The 22,356-nt window shown below is 36.0% G+C and overlaps 1 protein-coding gene across 4 annotated transcripts in view; it reads left to right on the forward strand.

Annotated features, from left to right (window-relative positions):
• LOC113236813 overlaps positions 1-22,356 on the forward strand; it is a 409,563-nt gene that overhangs the window by 124,279 nt on the left and 262,928 nt on the right. For all 4 annotated transcript variants that reach the window (XR_003310980.1, XM_026473010.1, XM_026473007.1 and 1 more), the window contains exon 2: positions 21,345-22,299. Coding sequence is in view for 3 of the 4 variants with exons in the window: in XM_026473010.1 (XP_026328795.1) it covers positions 21,657-22,299 (643 nt within the window). In the remaining variant the exon portion in view is untranslated. The remainder of the gene's footprint in view (positions 1-21,344; positions 22,300-22,356) is intronic.

A 22,356-nucleotide genomic window follows, 5' to 3' on the forward strand; every position in this document is an offset into this window, starting at 1 on the left:
TTTTCTTAACCTCGTAACGCTGGGTAATTACGTTATCGACCTTCGTTTTTCATCGAGTTTCCACGTTTGGTACCCGATCTACGAACATGGAAGAAAAAAAATCCATGAAAGTGCCTTAAGCTTCGATTACTACCTGAACCGATGTCGCGAAAACTCACACATTATTAATTTCAAACACTACAAAATCTTGATATTGATTGGTCATAGTTTCAAATGTAAAAAAGAAATGACAAATTCTTGATTGTTAATATAATTTAAAGTTTACCCTGTTGACATATCGTTAAAAGTTCAATACCACCAACACCTATCGTTGCAAGTTACGACGTTTTGATATTATATTGAAATTTCAATCAATGTGCTGCTATAAATGTATTAATTTTGTTCTCCAAAAAAGAAGCGACCATATTGCAGGGGTATAAGCTTTAATTTCGTTTCTTGACTGCCTCTGTGGCCGAACGGTTACCATGCCGGACTGCCACGCAGAGGTTCCAGGTTCGATTCCCGGGCCGGGAGAAATATTTGTATGGCCTACAATTATTTCTCTCGTGAGTTTGGGTGTAATTTGTGGTTGTCTATATGTGTGTCCATGGCACCTGCGACACAGGGTTTCCCTAGTGCGGGGCTATGTTGAGTGTGTGCGTTATAATTTATAATTTATAATTTATCTTGTAATAATAAATTATTTCGATAAACAGAAAATTGAAAATTTATTAAAATAACATTTTCCGATGATATGAAATACCACCACGGGTAATATTTTTGTACGAAAGAATGACACAACCATACGATACAAAGCGAAAATGGCGGACTGGGGTCTTACCATGATCTCTTATTACCGTTCAATGTAGGTTCGTAACGACAAAAAAGCGGGATGATGATATATATGTACTTCATGCAGCGCTTTCTCACTACGATTGATTTTAGGTCCTAAACTGAATCGTTATAATGGTAAGGCCCCTGATCTCGAATAGGTGTTTCGAAACCTATAGTTGGCACGCGTCAGACGCTAACTAACTACTTCTACTGTATTTAATGTTCTGTGTCTACGAATGAAATGCCCAGCATAGAGCGCTCCACCGCTCTTCGTATGGGTTTGCATACTATTTGTGTACTTTTGTATTGGTGTCTTCAAATGTAACTAAAACAAATCCTTCCATCTTCTCATAGCTCTATAAACCTATAAGGTTTATTTTATACAAAATGTAAAAATTTAAATTTGTTTGTTAATTACAACCTTACAAGTCATACAGGGAAATCACCGGAGACATAAGCAGTAGCAAAATACCTACAGTCGTTCTGTGAAGAACTCTAGCAAATGCTATTTTCTCTACGGTCTGTCTGTCCAATGGAAAGTTGGTCGTCGTCTTTTGTCCAAAACAAAGTCGGTCTAATATTGTTAGTCTTTGTGGCCAGCCAGTCCGCTTATCATCCATGGAGGCCAGACGCGACAACGACAAAGAGAGCCTGATAAGTGCGTCTCTATACGTGCGATTGTGGAGTCGTTACTATTCAGAATTACTATTCACAAATTTAGTTATAAGTTTATGATACATAATTGTCAACCTATTATACGTCTCACGGCTGGATATAGGTCTCCTTTAAGGATTCGGATATAAGACCGATATAATTGTAATTGTCTTCGAATAGATTTTTCAAGAAATAACAAATTTAGAAGTGCCTATAGGCTTAGGCAAAGCCTAAAACCTGTTTACGGCAGTTATGCTCCTTTTAACTAACAGATTAAATCTTTTTTAGAAATATAGAATTGCAAACGACTTAAACAAAACATTTTTTCTTTTATTGTGTGCTTTCCGATAAGAAGTTCCTTTATTTCCTTTCCTAAGTACAATGCGAGCATAAACGAGGATGCTGAGTGTAAAATACCTCCCATTTCAAGACTGTATATCGTTTAGATTTCTTTTAAAACTATTATGTTCTAAATGACCTAGTTTAAAAAGAAATATACGCCAACACTCTCACTGTTGGAATTGCCTGCATTTTGTCCTATGGTGTTTTACAAGTAGCAAAAATTAAATCCTTCTCATCAGCTAATAAAGATACACACAAATTAATATACGAATGGGAGAATAGTATTTAAATTCATTGAAAAATAACATATAACACTCTTGTGTTGTAATTGTTATTCGATAAAAAAGTTCCACCGTAAAACTCCTAACCAGGGCATTGTTTGAGCCGTATTTCTATTGTATTGTCCTGAGGATATCTAGTTTTGAATAAATTAAAATTGCAGAGATTAGTTTAACAAATACACAAGCCTCATAAAAGTATATCGAGGGTAGGATTTAATAGCCGTTTCCTAATATGTCCTTATACTCCTATCGTAACGTCGTGTCTAATAAGTACACTAAAGTAGAATAAAAAAATATCAAAATTAAAAATTCCAAAAAATAGTACCTACCTTCAGGTATCTAAAGTTACGCAACTCTCTTGCTGACCCACACCGAACATAGTTACAGCCAGAGGCGGCTCATCCTAAGGAGCGCTGGTGCAATGAACTCCTACTCCTATCCAACCCACCAAATTAAATTTATTAATTATGCTTTCATATTATATTAGTAGCCGCAGTATTATTTTTTTTTATTAATGAACAACAAACATACAATCAGATGTTTGTCTTTCTCTTTAATATAGAATAGCATACTGACCCTTGAGTGGAGCGCTTCGCGATGCGCTCCTATAAACCGCAGTTGTTTAATATTCAGTACCTACTGAATTCTATGAGTGCGAAAGAGAAATATCTAAACGGCTCGACACGTGAAACAAAAGATTAGTATGACAAAATTAGCAAAATTTGAGCGGAGCTCCGCGCCAATAAACAGACCGTACTTTTTTCGCGCACATTTTGTTGTGTTGTAAAATTTATTATTATTCAATCATTGTTAAGAAGCGTAGTGTTGTTTAGTGGCTGGTGACGCTATAAGAAAAAAATTAAAACCGTCGATTTCGCGTGGAGAGCTGCTGGAAACGTGAGCTCGCGAAAGGGAAGCCGTGCCACCAACCTTTAGTCCGAAACGTCTAAGGGTTCGTGCATAGCGCTTCACCACCACACTTGCGGCCGACCACCAATAAAGCCACCATGTCAAAACTTGCTTCACAACTTAATGCTGAGCGGTGATGCGGATAGTTAATTTAAAAAGATGCGATGTTGCGGATGTGGATTTTTTTGAGTTCGAATATTAACGTCACACACAATTATTTTTGATTTCACTGGCGATTTATGCGGCTTCGGCGTAGCAGGGATTGGGGTGGGAAAGAAAAAGGTAATGCGAGGTCAGACAAACTACCTGGCATTACCAGTGGCATTGTTTAAAATGGAACACTATAGTGTGAGTTTGATTTTTTATTTAAAATATGTATAGGTAAGTGAACTCACACTGAAAGCTCCCAAGAGCCGCCTCTGCTTACGGCCATTCACAAAGGTTCCTAGTCAGCTAATTTTAAAACATCTCAGTTGTGTGTCGAGAGATTTTGTGCATTTGGTATTCTGTTAAAATTTAAGAGTAGTTGTCAGTGACTGGCCACTGAGATACTATTATGAGATATATATATATTTAATTTAAATACTGAATTGCTGATGAAACGAGATAAAAATTAAAATATGCATAATAATTTCCGTGGTACTTTTAGTAAGACAACATCCTCACAAAATTAGTAACTGAATGATTGAAAATGCATCACTGTCATTCCACTGAGACTCAACTGCCATTGCAACTAAGTTTTAACAGAATAGCAAATCTTGTCTTATTAAATCTCAGTGGATTACATTGACCACTGATTTCAAGAAATTGAGTGTATATTCAGAATCGGGCCCCAAGAGTTAAAAATGAACGACAATTTTCTTGTCACGTCATCACCTTAATGGCTCTGTGCATACATACTAATGATCGTTTAGCTAGAATGGCACTGAGCAACCCCCACCACTGTCTTTAAGCCATTAATATCTCCGGTACTATCGACATCTAAAGCACCTTGTAAACGATAAAAAAAATATCAAGTTTTACGTGTTAGTGAAACTTTCAGATCGTTCGTGTTCGTATCTGATGCGTTTGACGAATTATCTATACAATATTAACTTTACTGAATATCACGATGTATCTATACTATATATATAGTAGAATACTACTACGTATGATGTGTCACGATGTTCGCAATTATTTATGTCAAATTACAGTAAGTACTGTCAGACATTCAATAAAATTTATAATATAATTATTAAAGCGACATTTCTAGTTAGTCGCTGGTAGCTGTAAAGGTACCTAGCTGAGCGAAGAAAAACTTTCATAAATTTCTCACAGATGGTGCTGCGGCAAAAAAAGTCGTTAAAAACCAAAAATAAAGATACAACAAGCACATAAAGAAATTCGTAAGGTCTGCTGGTTCGTTCCATAGCTCAGTTGGGAGAGCGTTAACCACGTTATGGTGAGGTCGCTGGTTCGAGTTCAGTTCCATCGAAGGAATTTTTGAGGTTTCAGATATTTATTCTCATAAGAATTTACAATTCAATTAAATGAAAACTTATGGACAAACCGAAACATTAATAAGTTTACACAAGCCTAGTCCCCCGATGATGGAAACGGGAAGGCGGAATTAAATCGTGTAATTCCATTGCACACTCTCCATGATAGACCCTGTAGAATACCGATAAGCAGGCAACTTTACGGCGGTGTTCAAGGCTCTGCAGCTTCGCCTCTACTAATTATGAGTCATCTATAAGCCTCTTGGCACGCTTGTCAATTAAATCCAAGTTGGCCAGTTGGTATGTAGCTGAGCCATCCTAAAGGTGGCAATAGTACTCCTATATTATTTTCGGTGGTGGTGTTTGTGACTGTGGTTTCAACAAGACGGTGCCATAAGTCACACAGCCACCGAAACAATGAATTTATTGCAAACCAAATTTCCCGATCGCGTAATTTCACGAAATCCAGCCGTTAAGTGGCCAGCTCGTCATGTGATTTAACTCCGCTGGATTATTTTTTATGGTGTTATGTTAAAGACAGAGTCTATACGGAGCCAATCGAATCGATTGCAGCCTCAAAACTCATAATTCGTAAAGTGATTAACCAAATAGACCCACCATTTTGTCAAAAAGTTATTAAAAACTTTGACGAAAGAATCGACATCTGTAACTGTGGTCGTGGTGAACATTCATCAGATATCATTTTTCATCCACAATTGCCAAACCTTACTTTTTTGAATACAATAAAATTTTGAATCATTGTCATCCAAATATATTGATTTATTTTGCTTTTAAAAAACAAAGTACTTGTGGAAAAACCCTTTATTTACGAGTATTTAATTTATTTTTATGCGGTGACAAAATTAACAGCAGAAAAAATCATCACAAGCGCTGCTATTTTACACGATTTAACCATCACTCGATTTTCGGAGTACCTAGGAAATTATATACTTATAACACCACATATTACATTAGTTCCGACAAGTGCTAATAGATGGTATTAGCATCGAGTTGAAGTCGAAACGCGTTATCGAAGTGAACACTGAACACACCAACTTAATTTTTGAACCTGTTCTGTTTTTATTTTGTTTCTTTTTTCTCAAAATTCGTTCTTTTGTGTTTTTTCGAGTTTTGTCTTTTGTGTATTTCTTTTTATAACAAAATTCGGGGCGCATAATATTAGTTAATAAATAATATGACTATTTACAAAATGACACAAAATTACCAAAAAATAAAGTGGCGATTTATCTATTGGAGGAACCGTCCTGTACTTCTACCTCCGCTGGGATACATGTATGAGCTCGGGTGCAAAAGGTACACTTCGCAAAATGTCTACCGGACGCAAAACGTTTACTTAACAAAATGTCTCTTTCGCAAAATGTCCCGATGATAGCTTATAAATTCGTCATTCATTATCATTGATCGATGGCTGCCGCTTCCATTTAGTGAGACGGTTAGCTGAAATCGAGGGTAACTGCGATTACGTCTTATGTCGAACTTTCACCCACGTGAATAAACGCAATAATTGCATTTACAGAATCTGGCGTCTTTCTCTCCCTTCCCCCTCACTTCGTACACCTTTTACATACTTCTATTTTTATAAGCATCAGTATAAGCAGCAGTCAAGGTCGTTGTGAAAGAGTTCGTCTAGAGTTAACGTTAAATGTTAGTAAACGTTAAATGTTACAAAAATGCCTTACAGTGGGCATATACTTTAGTGGCAGTAGAGCTACTTGTAAAAGAGTTCGTCGAGGAATGTATTGCCACCGTACCTATTTCTGCCGGCAAGCAGTAATGTTAACATTACAGCGTTCCGGTTTTGTAGGGTAAGGGTGCTGGTGAAATTACAGGTACATGGGACTTGTCAACTTATGTCTCAGGGTGAAGGGCGCGGTTGCGGTGCCCCTCAGATCTTTGCGATTTAAAGCTCTGAGTGGCACTGCAACTGGGCGTGTAAGTAACCATCAGGCACATGACTTGCTCGTCCCGTCACTTGATATTATAAAAAAGTCTACTGCAAAGTGACGCCTGAATCTACCAATTAGCTTTCTAACATTTTCATGTTTATTTGACCAAATCATCCTACGATTTGAGCCGGTGGTAAATGGACAGCAAAGATAGAAACGATTTTAAAATTTGCGCGCTTTCGGTTGCGGTTTAGTCATGAATTCACAAACTTAATTATATTATTAGAAACGTAGCCGACTGTAAATTTGCTGCAAAGAACAATTTGACAAGGTGACAGCGCATACGTAATTAATCTCCTTGGGCGACTGCACACGGATTAAACTCAACCCGGTTGTCCCGGCTAAACTTGACAAACTTGAGGAACACGACCAAATATTTGTGTTCGGGTTGGTAGGTATTAACGTGTCATTCTACGTCGTGGAACGTACAGCGTTTGGATCGTTAATCTGCAAAGTTATTTATAATTAACGCGAACACATTCCTAGTAATAAAACGAATCGCTCTATTTTTTCTACTTTCCAACTCTTAAATTTCAATCCTAAAGTAGTCTGGAAGAAATTGCTATTTAGCAATATCAGCCCCCTTTTTTTAGCCCCGCACTAGGGAACCCCTGTACCACGGGTGCCATGGACACATACATAGACAACCACAAATTATACACAAACTCACGAGATAAATAAATATACACATATATACAACACAATACACATATTTCTCCCATCTAATCGCACCCAGGACCACTGCGTGGTAGTCCAGCATGGTAACGGTTCGACCATGGAGACAGTTACATATGAGCTTATTCTGTAATACTTACATTACTGCTCTGTGTTGTCATTGTATTTTTTTTAATGTGCAATAATTAATATTTCATTCATTCATTCAAGACACCGCCAATAAAAAGCTATACTCCCCTAAAAACATAATGTATATTTCCAAAAATCAACACTGTAAAGTTTACGAGTTAATAAAAAAAACTAGACATTATACTAAAATTTTATTTCCAATTGATGTTATTCCTGCCTGTACTTGGAAATGACATTAGATCATATCTGGGTAATTTTCAGGTTAGTATTCTTCACCTAATTTCGGTGGTAATTTTTATAATTTAAATTTTCTGGAATATCGTCATTAAGTATTATTTAATATTCGAGTGTGCGAGCGCGAAATATTTTGTAATATTTCCCGTTAATATATTTGAATACTTACTCGAAAATTACCCATCTATATGCAAACGGTTTAATATCAATATAATTGACACGACGTATGATTATTATAAACTCTTTATATCCCGCTGCCCGGGACGAACCTCCTCTCCTCTCAATAAAATTATATTTTGATTTTATTTATTTAATCATTTATTACACAAGACACATACAATTCACATTTAAAAAATGGAAGACACAAACAAATAGTTCTGCTTATTTCTTAAAGAAATTTCTTCCTGCAGATCTAAATCCAGTATATAATAAATAAAATAAACGGGCTCATGTGTACACAAAATCAATATCATAACAATGACATGAACCATACAGTGGTCGCACCCTTGCGCCGAACATAAGCAGTCACGTGCGGTCTGTGAGACCGCAAATTTAGGCGTTCAGTTTGAGAAGACAAATGAATATTTTCATGACGTTGTGTAGCACACGATAAACAAAGTGTTTTATCTATATAAATGAAAATAAGAAAACATTATTTACTTATTATTTTATTAAATTTGTACTTGTTAGTTGAACAGTCTATAAAAACTTAAAATTTTATTCATATGACACAAACAACGTTAAAAATCAACAAAATAACAAAACAAGATGAAATTTTCTATCTTAATCGTGCATAAACACATTATAATAGATTATTATTGAGATCAAGCAATATTGTCATCAATTGCACAATATTGTAGGAACTCTGAAATCACAATTATTTTTGAATGTTTTTTTCCAAACGCTCTACGTACTATCTCAAGTCATGTAAAATAAAAAAGGAAAACAAAATAGAAAAACTTTGTAACTTTTTTTAGGAGCAGGTAGTACGATAACCTATTCATTATCAGTAGCAATGGTTTGACATCATCAAAATCTTCACCTTCTGTTTCCGCTTCATCTGCAAGCCGTTCTGAATCTTTGTAACTCATGTTGTGTCTACAACAAAAAGTGAAATAGTAAATAATTTAATATATATTACACAAAATAATGTAATTTTGTAAGTAATATAGTGCAAATAACATGAAATACTCACCCAGGCTTCAATTTTTCCGGAACACGACCGGTCGCGCGCGGAATCTGAGACCGCAAATACAAATAAAGACACATGTGCGCTTGCGACGAATGTCATAGGGCTACTAAGAGGAAGTACCTTGCCCCCTCGAGGATATCACGGTCGCGCAACCGTTTATTGTTTATAGTTTTTGTAAAATGACTAAAATAAGATCGCTGCGGTCTCTGAGACCGCGCGCGACCGCTGGAAGGTTAAAATAATAAACTATATAAGTACTTAGACAAATCCATTTTTTATAATATAAATTAAGAAATGAATGAAAAAGTGAATAAATAATGCTCCTTAACTCTTATTTTGAAAATAGCTTATGATTTACTTGTAGAGCTCCATTTCGTCCTGGGAAGAACTGCCACCTTACCAACTTCTGCCGCCAAGTAATGTGAACATTACTGCGTTCCAGTTTCGAAGGGTTAAGGGTGCTGGTGAAATTACAGGCACATGAGACTTGTCAACTTATGTTTCAGGTAGTCAGGCGCAGTGGCAGTGCCCCTCAAATCTATGTGATTTAAAGCTCTGAGAGGCACTGCGACTGTTAGGACAGGCGTGTCGCTTACCACCAGGCACACGATTGTCTGTCCTGTCACTTAGTATTATAAAACAAAAACTTTATCGATATTTTACGATATTATGTAAAGCATTTTGTTTTTTTATGCACTGTTTGTGTCAATGACGTAATGATGTCAATTGTTAGTGTGGGCATTAAAATTATTTTAAAAAAAGGCTACCAACACTCTTAGTTGCGAAACAAATATGGTTCAATACAATTTAACCACGGCATGAGATGCCTAGAAACTACAAAAATCCTGAAAACGATAGGCGTGGCGCACAGTATAGTGAGATAAATTAATTTAATCAAATCATTTTCCCTTAAAACACTCCATTGATCAATCCTCCGCGTTGTATAAGGTTTGTTATGTATACGTGGTTGGTATTATGTGAAATTGCTTCGATATTGTACCGAAGGAATTGAATATATTATATGAGAATTAATTTTGCCTGAGCGTCTGAGATTTGAGATATGAAAATTGATCTTAGTTCTCACAGTTGTGATGTTCAGATTATGTTACAAATGGTAGGTAACACATTTTATATATTTAGTTTTACGTGACGAAATATTACGTAGAGCAGGTAAATTCTGTTCTACGAAATAAATGCACTATTGTCATTTTTTATACATACTTATTTATTTATTTTTATCAATTTACAAAACATAATGTGGTACAGTTAGAACCAAAACGCTTACATACATATTTACTTGTTCTGCTTAAAGATTTGATGCAGTACATTTGCTTAAGATATTATTTTGCTAATGCTGTCATAAAGATCCATCAACATCCTATTCTCTGAGACCTGAGAATTTAGTAAAATGAGAGGGCGAGTGCGGTGCACGGTAGACATCGGTTTATGCGAACATACATGTTCGGTACAAACAAATCACCGCTGCGTAGTACTTTGGAATTGGTCGTCTTAACTCGCAGGAGAAGTACAAATCGATTTATATCATAGCTTCAAGGGTTCAAAACCGATTATTCCATACACAAATAAGAAAAAAAACAGCGGGTAATAAGTTTAAATTCGTTGTTACAGACTCCCAGCAACGTGTAGCAATAAAATCGATATTTAGCGTAGTAAGTGCTGTACCGTGAGACGTCATGAAGTCGAGTCTCGGTGCGTTGAAATGTCACGGTCTCTGAAATTGTCACAGTCCATCCACATTTACGTTCTGATACCCGTATACGTCACGGAATTTCGGTTCGTTGAAATGCAATAAATATGAACGCACCTGAAAAGTCACAGCTTTAGAGTTATTCAAGTTTTACGGTAACAGACGAATATGATTATTATTAAAAAATCTTAATAATCCGGTACAATGTTTTCTCATACCTTTGTGTCTAAACTGGTCTACTTTTAACGTTTAAAGATTTTAAAATAATAATTTTTTATTTTCTCACAGTTAATAGAAAGTAATTGAGCTTTGATAGTAATATTTGTGAGTGACATGAAGTTAAATTAGTATAGCCTTAAGCCTTTGTCTCCACATTCTGATTGTATGGGGAAAGCGCTAGTTAAACTTGACAATGTTATTGCAATTCCGTTAATTAAAAACAAATTAAACTTCTAGATGAGTAAAATACGTTTTTATACACGATTATGTCGGCAATATAAAATCAAATAATAAATTAACTAGTTAGTTGAATATAGAACTGATTATAAGTTTAAATGAAACACAAAAATAAAACAAGTTATTAATACAATCGTCAATTTCCGTAAAACATGAATCATTGCGAGGTTTTATTATGCCATTAACAATTTGTCAATATGGCGTATTATTTTTACGAAACATTTGATGATTGCAATTAAAGTTTCGCGTTCCCTTTGCATACTTTAGGCGAAAGGAGAATCACTTCCAACTACTTGGCGCAACACCGCAGGCAACGGGCCTTGATGAAACTATCTTCCTTTAATTAGAACCGGGAGATTTTTTGTAAGTATTATTAACGTAGTAAAATAATGCAAGTATGGTAACTCTGTATAAAATAACAGCGCGGTTTTATGTGTACGCGATCGCCGCGCGCTTGACGCACACATTCAAATAATAATGAAAGGAGTGCATCCCGAGATTATACGAATGTGGGTGTGCACACATACAAGCCGCGCTGCTACGTTTATATGGAGTTACCTTTACTTGTCTTATTATACTATGTTATTATTGGCGATCTCAGTGACCCATGCATTATGCACGCTTGAAGAGGATCCGGGTTCGGCTCACTGTAGGACCAATATCGGAAATTGAGTTTCAAAATCGGTTCTAATCTAGGTGTTCTCAGCACAAAGGTTTCCCTAGTCTGATACCGGGTAATTGGAGTGTTAGTCTGGTTAAATTAATAAAAAAACGAAGATTACATTTCATATGAAAATGGAATTCAATTTCACTCCGCGTAAATTAATAATTCAAGTGACTGGTTTGTGATAGTACTCCGTCAGTTCAATTATCTAGCACAGCTTCGTTGTTTTTGACATCTCTACGCTTCTCAGTCAAAATGCTGAATTACTGCTGGTTGCTGAAATACAGCTTTTCATTGCTCGGCTTTGGTACTTAATGGACCTTAGCGATCACTCCGTGACACTTTTAATGAGATCAGGCTATCTATTCGGCAATTGGTTGCGCGATTTTGGCTCGCTGTTGTGCGTGTCTTTCCATTTTTTAATTACGGCTTTAAAACAATGCTCTCATCGAACCTTTGTCACTGTAGACAAGTATCATCATCATCATTTGAAGTAATGTCAGTATACGTGTTTCTGTCGCTAAACAGTAGTGCGAGCAATACGGAGTTCTGGTTTTGAAGAGTATGACCGCTAACATACGAGCAATGCAGTAACGCAACGCAACGCGAGATTTCTTATGACTCGCAGCACCCCTCTACTACCCATGGTAAATCAGTCAGCCGTGACCATGGGAATTGGTTTATTGAAAAAAAAAACAAACTTGCGCAATTTAGTTCTAAAAACAAAAAGTTTAATTTCCAATTATAATTTTTTTGCTTTAGAAAGTTGCTAATAGATTGTAATCGAAATTTAAGTAAATAATATAAAGATAAACAGTTTTTCTTACTATAAGTTGATCATAATTATAACGATAATAATATAATCTGACAGAAAACCGTATCAATTACCTGGTCTCAAAGTATAGTATAGATATTCCCTGTACTCAGAGTATCAAAGCAATAAAAATAGCCCTAGAGTTACCCAGAGCACTCAGCACCAATTTCGAAAAGTTTATTTCCTAATTCGGTTATACCGGGAACCGAACTCAGTATGTCTTCACGCAGCGCCCACAGTAAATTTAACTGCCTCGGTGGCCGAACGGCTACCATGCCGGACTGCCACGCAGAGGTCGATTGGTTCGATTCGCGGGCTGGAAGAAATATTTGTATGGCCTACATTTATTTCTCTTGTGAATTTGGGTGTAATTTGTGGTTGTGTATGTGTATGTCCATGGCACCCGCGTCACAGAGTTTCCCTAGTGCGGGGCTATGTTGAGTGTGTGCGTTATTTATTTATTATTATTATTTATTTATTATTTTTATTATTATTATTATTATTATTACAGTGCAAACCATTCGGCCACCGAGGTGTTCGTATATTATATTACTTACCTCTTATTAATTTTATTCAAAATTCCATCTTAGTGATTTGAAATAAAGTCTATTTTCTTTTTGTCAAAAATAATCAATACACACGGACAATTTAAAATATCTAATTTGTCAACCTTGCCTCAACAAAGAAAGACTTCCAATTGTTTTTAGACGAATTTCCGTTTCAATCAAGAGCACCTGAGAAAAGGTCATTTTTTTATTGAAAGGTCAAATATAATTGAACATTTTGAAACCATCTGTCATTTTGGTGCTGATGCTTGAATTAAATTCATGTGATTTATTTAGACGCTAGCGTCGAGTATTATAACCAGAAATAGAGAAATAAGGGCCACCATCCCTAGCAACTCATCATCACTTTTAAATATCAACTTGCGTTTGCGCTGAAATCACAAATTAGAAAGCTGAAATAGTACAGCGCCAACAACTGACCTGTGTGTACGTCTTCGTATATTCCAAAAATATTCTGTATTTATTGTAATAAAGATAATATCTCTAACAATGGGGGGTTGTTCAATGAATGCGGTGGTGGTGGTGAACAGCAAAACATCTAATTACAAAACAAACGGAATCACATTTCATCGGTAATTAAATATTAAAATTTTTCAATTTTTGTCCATCATAGCAAAACTCAAGTTAAACTGGTCGACTTGAAGTGGAACAATTGACGACACCCGTCAATTGTGCCGAATTCGGGCTAGCCAATAGGGAGCAGTTGTCACCGTAATGATTTGGCACAATAATTATCAAACAAATTAAATGAAATTTAGTCTCTGTTTCTGGTTATATACTCGATGGATGCTAATATTGACATTTGCAAACTTCCATAATACGTTATTGTTCTTTAAAGTCTTTTTTTATCTTTTCCGTTTTCTTAAATCGTCCGAACTGATGTGAAGTTAACATTTTTATTTATTATTTTTACCCAAAAAACGTAGGAAAGAAGCCCTAAGAAAATATTGCCAAGGAACAAAATATCTCGTAAAAGGAAATTAAAGTAATCTAAATTAATTAATTCATTTAGAAACCGATCGAACAGGTTTCTTAATTGTTTTAAACAGAAATTTAGGAAAACAATTGCAAAACGAAATTCGAAACTTCGGTTTTCGAACGACAGAAAGTTATTGCAATAGTTCAAAATGTCAATAGCATTTTTTTTATTCAAAAAATAAGTGCACATATCACCTCTATCTCACCTGATGGAAATGACGATGAGGTCGACGATGGAGCATGCACTTGCACACGTAAATAATACCTATGTACTCTCACCGTTATACCGTTCCGTGTGAATCCTTGGAATTTTCACAACATATTAGTTGGAACTCCAGTTTACGTCTAGTTCTCTGATGATAGAAAGGGGAAGGCAAAATTAAATATCTGTTTTTTGTGACATAAATAAATTATTTACTCTTAATCCTTTGCGGTGGCCGTGTAGTTTTCTGTTATAAAAATGAACATACGAACACGCCAAATTAAAATCACGCATGCGTCAAAAACTCACGATACAAAAACACTACTAACTAACGGTATTATTATAATTTATATATAATTTAACTTTGACCATATTTGATGTCTTTAATATAAAGGGAGCGCTACAATGGGATTATAAGAAAAGCTGACAATTAGTGTTTTGCTCCTTCTCAATCTGTGTTTTGTTCTCGCTCTTGCTGAAGCAATATTGCACACTGGGTTACATTCTATGCGACTTCTTGTAACCCACACTATTTATTCGTATTTTTTTCTCAATTAAAGTTTCAGTAATAAAAGTTGTTGATATTAAATGGACGAAATCACCAGTCCTCGGATGTAATGTAATTTAGTAAACAGCACGCCTATAAATATTATGTAATATGTAATATCAGTGCCTCCAGTGAAAAAGGGAATAAATGAAATTCAAAACTTTTCAGGAGAGCCAAAAAACCATACTTTTATTGGTTATTGATTGTTCGCATTTATTATTAGTACTTTTTATGATTTCTAGCTTTAGGTATACTTCTAAGCTTTCGTTTGGTGGATATTAGTAAAACATTCAGTCATATTTTCTATATTTTTTAAAGTTTTTAAAGTTGCGTCCTTGTTTATGAGTACTTAACGGAATGAACACGATTATGTTTAAAATAAATAAATAAATAAATAATGTTAACAAACTTTTTAAAACATAAAACAACTTATTCGCTTAACTGCGACTGTTCTACGGTTATAGCAATACTTATGATACCATCACATTAAAATTAAAGGAATAAAACGACAAGTTTTCTGTTAACCAATAGCAACACGGAATAGTCGTGGGTATGACCAATCGTGTCCAGTGGAACAAACGGAAAGCTCATTTGTACCTTTATGTACACTGTGAAATAAGGCAATAGTCGCTTTTAGTCCCACTTTTTTCCTCGTCATTATGGAACAATACGAAAAGTGTCTGTATGTAAAAATATATCTGTAGTTATTCGTTAAACTTGCATGTATTTGCAAGCTTGCATTTAGACTCATAAAAAATGCCCGCTAACTAAAATTATGCCTTTAGAAACAGTGAGTTATGCCCATAGTGCAATCAAAAAAACGACGTAAGGAAACTGCTAGAGAGACGTCCTTTTGATATGTTGTGTATAACCTGACACGCTGAAGCCAAAGGTGCAATAAAAAAGGCATAATACGTCTTATTCCGTTTTTCACTGGAAGCACTGATATTTTGTAGGAGTAGAGCTCCTTGAGAGTTCGTCTTGGGAAGCCACCTTACCTATTCCTGCCGCAAAGCGGTAATGTGAGTATTATTGCGTTCCAGTTTTGAGGTGAAGAGAAAAATTACAGGCACATTAAACTTACCAAGTTATGCTCAGAATGTCGGGCGAAGTGGCCGTGCCCCTCAGAACTTTGCGATTTAAAGCTCTGAGTGACACTGCAACTGTTATGAACAGGCGTGTAGCTTACCGTCAGGTGCACGACGTGTTCGTCCCGTCACTTGATATCATAAAAAACTCCCCCGTGCCTCGAATGTCTGGTTTGTATAATGACTGCTCCAAACATGTGGATATTTTCTATGATTCACTCCCAGGGTTAAAAAACTCAATTGTACACTTTCTTAATAATAGATAGAAATAATATTTTTTGTTATTTAGGTAACAAACTTAAAAAATAGTAATATGTCTTGGTATTCATTGTTTTTATATTTTATATTGAGCATATGTTACACATTTAATTTTTTCGCATGTGGTGCTCACCTGTAATTGGTTAAGCAATTAGATTAAGCTTTTTCTCGATGTTGTCTAATGAATGAAATATTGTTGTAACTGTTGGTGTGCCTAATAAATAAAAAAAAAAAAAATAAAAAATAAAAAAAAATGTTTAATACATAATATTTTATGTTTTTAATGTATGTGTGGCTTTCCTGATGGTAGGTGGTATATCTATAATTGTGTAGGACAAGTCGTAATAATTTAGAGAAGTTGGTGCAATTTCTCAAATATTTATTTTGTTTGTTCATACACTGAATAACATCTCCCTGTGTATGAGATACCCTTTCTATGCCCCGGCTGTCAAGTGTGGTGATTTTAGAAAACCATTAAAACCCTATAGTTTAGTTCAGGATTATCTTCTTTGTGCTTGTTGTAGTAAATGCCAAAATAATTTGTAAGTGAAGAACGACAAAAACTATGTCCCTGAAGGCTTCTATTAAAATTCATAAAAAGCTGAAGTAACTAAATACGTACTTTACGACCGTCCATGAAAATTTACTGTCGACAAAGTGTACAAGTTTAGTGTCCTGGTTGATGTATTTAAAAGAAACGTAGTAAAGGTACTACCGTAGCTTACTAAATTGACTCAAGGCATTGTGGATACCGGATAAAGATTTCTTGGAATATCTTGGCATTAATTCCGTACTGACTTTGGCAAGTCTTTCCAGGAGTTTATTAGGAATTTCCATACATGATGTTTTGATGCCAAATACTAAAACAGAGTACGACAAAATCTCTATACGACTAAATCCCGATTGGACATTGTCATTCGTCTAAAGCCAGTATGACTAGATGTTAAACATTTTCCGACGAGTGGTCATGCGTAGAAATTCCTTGATTATCTGGCATGGGTCATTTTATAATGGTGTCGTATCATAAGTCTATTCTTCAAAACTGAAAACCGTGTAGGCAACCAGCCAACTGGATGCAATGAACTCGCGTATGAATACAACGACAAACTTTATTGTCTTACTAAAGCTGTTACAGAGTATTTATGTTCGGTTATAAAACTTGGTGAGACAAATTGTGACGTTTTATGTGGGAATACAAAGTTTTGGAGGGTCTTTTTTTTAGTACACAATGTATATGTGGACTTGCCGATAACATAGCAGCATTATATAATGGAAAAAATAAAATGGATTGAGAAGATATCAAATGAGGAATTTTTGGAAAGGGTAAGGGAAGAAAGAAATCCTTTGAACACAATAGAGAATAGAAGGGGAAAATGTTGGGTCATTTGCTACATAATGACAAATTTGTAAGTAATTTAATTGAGGAGTAGATAGAAGGGAAAGAAAGAAAAGGTGACTAAAAATGGCGTACAGTAAACGAATAGAGAAGAAGAAGAAAAGGTGACTAAAAATGGCGAACAGTGAACAAACAGAGAAGAAGATCAAAGTAAGCAGCTTTAAGGAGGTCAAGTAGCTGATTTTGAAACGTGAGGAGTGGAGAAGGCTACACCGACAGAGCTTCTCTCTTAAATAGAGGATAGTCTGATGATGATAAATAATATTGAGCTAATTTAAGTGGAGAAATTATCTGTTCACAAAACTTTATATCTGTTGTAATGCTTTATATGATTATTTGTTTACGCAATGGTGATATATATATCACCATATATATCACCATTGCGCATATAAAGCATTACAACTGTTTTACAACTGTGGGCTAACATATTAGCCCAGTTCTTTTTGGAAAATGTACAATACAATACAAATACTTTTTATTGCACATAAGAACAAATTACAGATACAAACAAAAAACAGGCGGCTGTATTGCTATATGTCTTTCGGGAACCTTCGGGTGACATTTTAAAGTTAATAAATAAGTAGTATTTGCTTTGTGAGGTAATAATTAAACGTAATTAATATACTCTTGGATGTATTTAAAAGAACCATAATAACAAAGTTGAAATATGACAACAGTGTTTATACATATAAATAACTGGCCACATATACCAAAACGTTTAATCGAAATTAAAAGATGATTGAAGTTATTCTTCTTTTAAATTTAGGCAGGTGTAAAAACACGATATCTATATCAAATATATGTATACATAGGATACACACATTTAAAATAAATTCAAATTCAAAAAATAATATTTCAATTTCATATTTACAGAAAATAGTAACCCGTATTAAGCGAACTTTCAGGTTATATTCGTCCATAATATATTGCAATCAATTTTGTAAATGTCTATTTATAAAGAGCAACCTGTACAGTTTCTTCAGTTTCTGCTGTTGAAATTACAGTTAGAGAAATTACAGGCGCAGTGGCAGTGCGCCTCAGATCAGGCGTGTAGCTTACCATCAGACGCACGACTTTTTTGTCCCGTCACTTGATAATATAAAAAAACTGCTTTCCGAATTAGTGTTGTATTTAATCAATGTGTAGATTTCAATCAATATTTTGCTTAACTATGAAATAAAAATATTTATGAATTTTAATTTTTCATTGCACCATTGCAACCCTATAAGAAAGGTGTTTTACGTCACAGTGTCCACCATTCTTATCCAACCAAAGCGAACTGGAAACTCCGCACATCTTCGATAACTTCTGTTAACTTCAGGTTTCATTATCATGTTCTCTATCTATGGCGGCCTTAATATTAAAAAGCCATTAGCGCTCCTTAACAATGCTTTCACTGTTAAAACAGCCGAGAATTTACATAACACTCCGACATGACAAAGCTCAAACGTTTCATGTGTGAGACAAATCCTGTGACCTTCCGAACAAATAATTTGAATTTGAATTTGAACCTACAAAACGTGCGTGCTAGAACTGTAGTTTTTAGTATTGTGTACTTTGGCACAGGTGACGGTCGTCGAGTTCACCGGTGCGGAAGTCGAATTCACCGGTAGAAATAATCGAGTCTTTGGTTGGTAGATGATTAACTGTGTCGTAGTTGAGACTATTTATACAGATTTGATATGTGCGTGTATATGCTATCTTACATTATTTTGCTCACACCAAGACATGCCTGAACACGGAAGAAAAACAATCGAAAGGTCTTAAGCCTCGATTAGTATAAGAGCTGTTGTTGCCAAAATTCACACTATCATAATGTTAAACACTATGAAATCTTGATAGTTATTGATGTAGTTTCTAATTTGAAAGGATGTAACAAATTAACGACTGTTAATATAATTTAAACTTTTCCCAATTGGCATATCGTTGAAAGTTGAATACCTATTAATGCAAGTTACGATTTTTCGGTTTATATTGAAATTTCATTCAATGTGTTGCCATCTAGCGGCAATAGTTGAAAGACGACGACCGTCTAAGGCCTATCAAATTTTTTTTTTAAAGTCGACGTGTATTGCAGCAGTATAAGGTTTACTATAAGAAACAATCTGTTACGATAAACAGATTATAACTTTTTATAAAAAAAGTCGTCAAAAGTCCGTGGAATTACATCGGTTCCTGGAAAGTGCGTGAAACCAATACTGAGATTTCCTCTTTCCAACAAAAAAAAATCGTCAAATTCGTTTCATAAATGCTGGAGAAATCAAGTAATATACATACAAAAAAAAATAGTCAAATTGAGAACATCCTCCTTTTTTGAAGTCGCTTAAAAATGGTAAATGTATTCAAATCATGTAAACCAGTGCTTAATGATAATAATATGAAACACCACCATGATGCGACTACACCTTTACTCCAAAGTAGCAAAATAAGGCATTTTTCCATAATTTTCAAGGTTTTGCACAAGATAATTTGAATTTCGTAACAAGAAAGTTTAACATTGGCACGTCTGCTAGCTTTTTAAATTTAAAATACAAACCACAACCAGTTGACCAATCACAAGGTTTAATTTCAGTAATAATCCCTAAATTAAAACAATGTAAGTATAATAAATATACGAAATAAGCGTCTCATGAAAGAAAGGAAAAACGTTCCATCCTATTTCCTTATGTCAACATTTTCTTTTACGTTGTTCCGTTTTCCGTAATGGAGAAATTGTTTTTTACATTAATATAAAATCTTGATATGAATAAATAACATCGCATAGAGCCTTGTTGCGCATAATTGGAGTTTGTTAGTAAATTGAATCATACTTTTCTGTTTCATTTTACAAGAACTTTTTTCAAACGATATTCGAAAGACGGATATTCAGAATTTTATAATATGAAGAACTATTTTCGAATTCAACATATTTTTTTTTCGAAAACTTTCAGAAACTCATTTCATGATGTAAATAGAAAACTCATTTCTTTTTTCTTATTTTTTATTACACCATGTGACGGGGCGAACGAGCCATGCACGTGGTAAGCGATACGCTCGTCCATAACAGTTGCAGTGCCACGCAGAGCTTTAAATCAAAAAAATCTGAGGGACACTTCCGCTGTCGTCACCATTCGACATAAGTTGACAAGTTCCATGTGCCTATAATTTCACCAGTACCTTACTCTTTAACAGCAGAAATAGATAAGTTAACAATACTTCTCTAGACGAACTCTTTCACAAAGAGCCCTAATGCTAGTAAAATTTAAATTTTAAATACAAAAATGTTTAACTCAACGACAACGTGATATCACTTAAAAACTTTTTTAACACCTAGTCCGTCATATTATCGTATGCTTAAAAGCACCTTCCATAGCCTATGATCAGATACTTCAATCGAGCTTGCAGATAGGCACCCAAGGGAAGAGGCTCTTCTGTGTTTACGCAGAGGCGTCCGTAGCAGTGCATGGATCAATGCATAGAAAAAAAAAATGTTGTCTTTCTTAATTGGTTAATTAAGTAATACGAAAGAGCGAGGTCGGTGTGTGACTGTCGTTGATCTTCGGCCGTGCGAAGAAATCATGGACTATGCATGACATAGCGTTGTTTTAACGACTGTTTTGTCTTAACAATGCAATAAAAACGAAAAGTACAAAAGCATAATGGTCTGCTCAATTATTCTGAACCTTTATTAAAATTTTAGATAATAAACAGTCGTAAAAACTTAGAAAGTTAATGAATGTGTAGAATCGCTGACTTTTTAAATTTCGAGAGGTGCTTGTGTCGGCCTGCGCTCTGAAAGCTATTGTGGAAGCACTTGACCTGTTTTGTATCAGGTCTGGAGGCTGGTTCACGCTTCGCTAACGAGTGCTGCCTCTGCCAAACGATCCGCCTATCTAATAACTATACTTTTAAGTACTGAAATATAACGAAGAATGCCAGTCATGTAAAATTTGGTTCTTTAATCCATATTTGTTTTGTCATTTAGTATAAATTTCTTATTTCTTTTCCTTTTAGGTTGAAGATGTATTGATCGGACTGGTGGCAGACGTCACTGAAGAAAGTTCCTCCCTACCTCCTACTCATGGCTCAAAATCCCTCCCTTAAAACATTCCTTAAATTCTTCTAAATCTTTAAGCGACGAAATTATCTAAAAACATTCCACTATCGCGACCTCCAAGTTTTCACCTTATACCCGATTTGTGCCTGCGAGTCAGCAACGTTAAAATAAGATCATATACGCAAGTGAGCTATAGGAGTACGGTGGAGTAACGCGCGTGAACCTCTTCGGAGGGCGCGAGAGGCCGGCGCGATGCGGTCTCGCCAGGGATGTACGTAATATATCCAGCGGACGAAGTAGTTTACCTCACATACAACTCGAATTCGTTGCCCCGGATCCGGCAGCGGCCTACGCTCGACGTGCTCTTCGGGCCGCCGCCGCCTGCGCCCACCAGCGCAACCCCCTCGCCCTTGCCCCCCGCCCCGCCCCGCGCCGCATCCGTCCCCAAAACGGCGCCTCCGGAGCCCGCGGAGCGCGCGACGGCCTCGCCGACCCCGTCAAATGACCGGTCGGCCAAGCCGCGCGAGCGCACCAAACCCAAATTTCTCAAAAAACTAGGCGCTCGTCACGAGGACAATGATTTCGGGAAAATAGTTAGGACCCCTGCACCAGATTTCGAGTTGCCGGCACCGTTGCCCACTCCGGCGTTTTCGCGGAAAAACATATTCGACCGGGACTTCGATGCATTATTCGAAGTGGCGAGTACGCCGCAGTTCACAGCGAACATTCGCGTGACGACACCGGAGCCAGACCACCACCCTGATGTCTCAGCGGCTCATTTCCCATCCCCGGCGATCTCGACATCGAGCTTGCTGCCGCCGCGCCCCTACTCAGAACCTAGTCCCTCGCCCTCGTCCTTCGGCCGCACCTCCACGCCTTCGACGCCGTCGCCACAACGTATCTCCTATGAAGGTTTTTGAACGAGAGAGTGCATTTGGAATGACAATCATCGACTAACTGATTGCGTCT

This window comes from Hyposmocoma kahamanoa, unplaced genomic scaffold, assembly GCF_003589595.1.
Source record: "Hyposmocoma kahamanoa isolate Upper Pololo Valley unplaced genomic scaffold, ASM358959v1 92, whole genome shotgun sequence".
Lineage (NCBI taxonomy): Eukaryota > Metazoa > Arthropoda > Insecta > Lepidoptera > Cosmopterigidae > Hyposmocoma > Hyposmocoma kahamanoa.